This window comes from Manacus vitellinus, unplaced genomic scaffold, assembly GCF_001715985.3.
Source record: "Manacus vitellinus isolate BGI_N305 unplaced genomic scaffold, ASM171598v3 scaffold_47_pilon, whole genome shotgun sequence".
In the NCBI taxonomy this organism is placed as follows: Eukaryota; Metazoa; Chordata; class Aves; order Passeriformes; family Pipridae; genus Manacus; species Manacus vitellinus.
Window position 1 is genome coordinate 5,169,291 of NW_021940585.1, and position 4,508 is coordinate 5,173,798.

General features: G+C 53.5%; 1 protein-coding gene across 1 annotated transcript in view; it reads left to right on the forward strand.

The window, feature by feature from the left end:
- The window catches only part of FRS3 (fibroblast growth factor receptor substrate 3), a gene marked incomplete at its 3' end in the record, with an annotated part of 7,551 nt that extends 3,045 nt beyond the window's left edge, over positions 1 to 4,506 (forward strand). Inside the window, exons 4-7 of the mRNA XM_018079681.2 lie at positions 224 to 410; positions 2,382 to 2,543; positions 3,083 to 3,240; positions 4,207 to 4,506. Of these exons, the coding sequence (XP_017935170.2) occupies positions 224 to 410; positions 2,382 to 2,543; positions 3,083 to 3,240; positions 4,207 to 4,506 (807 nt within the window). The remainder of the gene's footprint in view (positions 1 to 223; positions 411 to 2,381; positions 2,544 to 3,082; positions 3,241 to 4,206) is intronic.
- Positions 4,507 to 4,508: the final 2 nt, after the last annotated feature.

The window sequence follows — 4,508 nt, forward strand, 5'->3', positions numbered from 1 at the left end:
CTTCAAACAGTCCCCTGAGCTGTCACCCCTCAGTTGGGTTCTACTGGGCCACTACCAAATGGCCTTTCCTAAGTAGCACCTACAAAGGTCAGGTGACTGGACATGGCCCTCAGTGCTCTGGGCTGGGGGACAAGGTGGGGATGGGGCACGGGGTGGACTCGATGATCCTGGAGGTGTTTTCCGGCCTCAGTGGCTCTGGGATTCAGAGTTTGCTGCCGTGCAGGTGACGAACGTGGACGATGAAGGGCACGAGCTGGGCTCTGGGATCATGGAGCTGACGCAGCGGGAGCTCATCCTGCACACGCACAAGCGCGACGCCGTCAGGTGGCCCTTCCTGTGCCTGCGCCGCTACGGCTACGACTCCAACCTCTTCTCCTTCGAGAGCGGCCGGCGCTGCCACACGGGGCAGGGTGAGTGTGGCACTGCCTCCTGGAGGCAGCGAGGCTCAGCCTTCCGTTCCCAAACGTCTTCCCAAACTGCTGCCCCTGGTCAGTCAGCAGGTTCCCCTGCAGCCCCGTGCCCAGGACACCCCAGTGTGTGTGTGCACATCCAGTGGATGCTCCTGGTTCAAACACCCACGAGACAGCATTGTGGCTCAGGGCCTGGGCGTGAATCTGGTGGTCTCGTTTTGCTGGTGCATTGGTGCTCACAAGGGGGTTGCTGAAGCATTTCTGGGGTGTATTTAATGCCACAGAGGTTGTTACACTGCCAGCGCTGTGCTTTGGTGCCAAAGGATGCCCAGCTGGTAGCAGGACCTTCCTGAGGATCTGGAAAGCACTTTTTGCAAGACTGAAGCTGTTAAGCATCTTTTAACTCGGGATAAAGCAAAAGGGCATCTCCCACACCTTCTTCCAGGTCCCTCTTAGGATTGTTTATTCCACAGAGCCTGTCGGTGGCAACAGTGGTTTGGGCACATTTTGTTTTCCTTGGTGCTTTCCCCCTGCCTTGGTCAGTGCTGGTTCTGCCCAAAGCTTTGCATTTGGGGTCTGGCAGCACTTTGTAACAGCGAGGGAAAGGAGTCCTACGTTTCACTGATGTTATGCATGGGGATGCTGTGCATGGAGGAGGGAAGTGAGTCACCCAGGAGTACATGCCAAGTCATCAGCAGCACTGGGAATAGTCTCCAGTTTTACAATGGTGCCTGTTAGTTCCTTTACCAGTCTGTCTCTCTTGCTTTTAAAGAGCTGAACATTTTCTTGGCATCTGCATCCCCGGGAAAAAAAAAAGTTGTTTCCTCATTCTAACAATGTGTTTGTAAACTCCTTCGTATCCAGAAGGACTCACATGAGTGTTCAGGGTCTGTGCAAATCTGCAGTGGCATATGCTCCTTTTTAATATTTATTTAAGTGGGGGTTCCCTCTCCTGGAGCCATGTGCTTATCAGTGGTGGGAGACTGGATTCTGTTTTGCCTATTGCAGGGTGAGGATCAGTGGTTACAATTGAATCCAGTGATTAAAATTCTGCCCCATGTGTGGCTTGTTCTGCTCAGGTCCAGGCAGAGGTGAAGAAGCAAAGCTCTTCACATACTACAAAATTTGTAGCCAACACTCATCAGTCTCAAAGCAGAAATGAGAGGGATGATGTGTTTTGATGAGTTTTCTCCCTTCCTTGTAGGATTTTACTCTGCTTATTGATTTTATCTGGAGGACTCCTTCCTGATGCTGCTTCCTACCTGACTCAAGGCAGATCCAGCTGGTTTTTTTGGCCAGAACCTTGCAAACCTGGTTCTTTGGGAGCAGCCCTTGTTGCCATGCCATTCCTGTTGCTATGGCTTTGGTGTGTGTGTGTGCCAGCCTGGGATTGGTTACTGGTCTGGGCTGCTCCTTTGGGGAGACACTCTTTAGTTCCAGGGATTTTTAAAAGTGTGATGTCCTTGTCCCTCCCTCACGTGCACACACCACAGGGCCCAGTCCAGCTTGGAGGAGGCACTGCCCAGCCTTTCCCTGGCACTGAGGACTGCACTGGGTGCTGGGGGAGTTCACACAGATCAGAGGTGAAAGAGGACCAGTTCACCTGTCCCTGCACACCTGTGGGCTTGGCTGTTGTCAGATAACACAATGCTGAGGTGTCCAAGGCCAGGCTGGATGGAGCTCTGAGCAACCTGGTCTAGTGGAAGGTGTCCCTGCCCATGGAGGGGGTGGAATGGATGAGCTTTAAGGTCCCTCCAACCCAAACCATTCTGGGATTCCATGATTTCTGGTGATTATTTCATGAATAATCCACCAGTTGCTGGTTGTTTTCCTGGAGCTGTGGGTTGACTGTGTTAAACACAGCAAAAGCAACCAGAATTCCCTGTTTGTTTAGAGCCAGGAATTCCTGTACCCCTGTAAAAGCAGGATCACTTCCTTGCTCCTCTGAGCCTCCTCTCTGTCACTGCACAGGGATTTTTGCCTTCAAGTGCTCCCGAGCAGAGGAGATCTTCAATCTGCTGCAGGACCTGATGCAGTGTAACAGCATCAACGTGGTGGAGGAGCCTGTTGTCATCACCAGGAACAGTCACCCCACGGAGCGGGAGCTGTCCCGGACCCCCCAGGCCCCCAACAGTAAGACCCCTCAGTGTCTGGGGAGGAGTGGGGGGCACACAGAGATGGGGTGATGTCTGCAGTGCTCCCATCAAACTGCCCTGTGCAGCCCAGGGGTCTCTCCCACGTGCTGTCCCATGTCTTTTTGGCCACGTGTACCCCATGCAACACGTTTATTTAGAGGCTCCACTTGTTCCTGTGTGGAATTTTGTTTCTGAGGAAACAGCAACAAAAACCCCCTTCAAACAGTCCCCTGAGCTGTCACCCCTCAGTTGGGTTCTACTGGGCCACTACCAAGTGGCCTTTCCTAAGTAGCACCTACAAAGGTCAGGTGGTGTCTCCATGAAACCACCTCTGGAATAACTCAGATTGACTCAATTCCTGTCTCCATGAAGTTTTAAACGAGGTTTAAACGAGGCCCTGGCCCTTGTGTTGGTGCTGGGTTCTTCGCTGTTGGGATCTCCCCCAGGCAGGCTGGTTCTGCCTTCCAGGGTGCAGCAAAGTGAAATAACTCTTATTTTGTACCAATCTAACGCTCCTCTGCCTTGATCCTCTCCCAGGTCTGGGGTACACTGTCCCAGGATTTCCCAATGGATTTCACAGCTTCCCTGGAGAAAGCCTGTCCTACTCCTCAGCCCGGCACCCCTCAGCGAGCAGCCTGAGATATTCCTCCGTGGGGGAAGACTCCACTCATCCCCTCCTTGGGCCTGAGGAGCAGGTAAACCTGCCTGTCCTAAACTCTGCTGGGGGCAAGCAGCTGGTTTTGCTCTGCAGTTCTGGGTTTCTCCCACTCAGAGCTCAGGGGATCCTCACACCTTGTCGTTCCGTTTTTCTCTTTACTTCACTTTGCTCTTGGAGGCTCCTGCTCTCTGACACTTCACTAGAACATCAGCCTGGCAAAGCCAACTGAGTTGTCCTAAATCCACTGGTATTTGGGTGGCAACTACGTGTCAGCTGTCACACAGCCCCTAAACTGGTGTGCAAATGCACCCCAAATTCAGACCCATTTTATTTTCATTTTTGATGTTCAGATCTTTGTTTTAAGTTCTAGAATTTAGGATTTTCCCCTGCGAAATCCAGCTTTGTCTAAACCATCCCCCAGGAGGCCTGGGTAGGTGTGAGGGCTGCAGGATCCCCGTGGGAGCCACCTGAGGAAATATTTTGCAAGTGGCTTTGCTTTTTGCTCGGTGCCACATGCATTGAGCGTGACACAGACAGAATTCCAGAATCACAGGGGTTGGAAAAGACCTCCCAGACCATCAAGTCCAACCCATGCTCAATCCCTACCTTGTCCCCCAGCCCAGAGCACTGAGGGCCACGTCCAGTCCTTCCTTGGACACCTCCAGGGGTGGGGACTCCTCCACCTCCCTGGGCAGCCCCTTCCAATGCCTGACCACCCTTTCCAGGGAGAAATTCTTCCTGATGTCCAGCCATGTGGACACATACATTATGTGTCTGCAGCTGGACTCCTTTTTGTCTCTCCTCCAGCCCACAAATCCTAAAATGGCTTTTGCGTTTTGCTTCCCAAAACCTTCTCGACTTAAGAAATTCTTCCATTCTCCTCCTGCTTCACCAGCCACTGATGAATTTTCCCCTCCTGGTGGTTTCTCAGCTGCTCTCGGCTGCTTTGCTCTTGCCTCTGCTCTCTTCTCCTTTCACTGTCCCTCTGCTTCTCTCCTTGCAGTCCCACACCTACGTGAACACGGCCAGTGGGGAGCAGGAGCCGAGGGGCCGGCACTGTATGCACTCCTTGCCTGAAGCCCACCCTCCTTTCCCCCCTAGGAACCACAGCTGCTCCCTCGAAGACCGCAACCCCCAGGTCTTCCTGCAGCCCGGGGAGGTTAAATTCGTGCTGGGTCCCTCCTCCGGCTCCCGCCGGGTGTGCCGGCACCCCCGGGAGTGCGGGGGTCCGCTCTGCCCCCCCAACAACAACAACAACGAGTGCGAGGGGGGTTGTCCCTCGCCCCAGTGCGTCTACGAGAACCT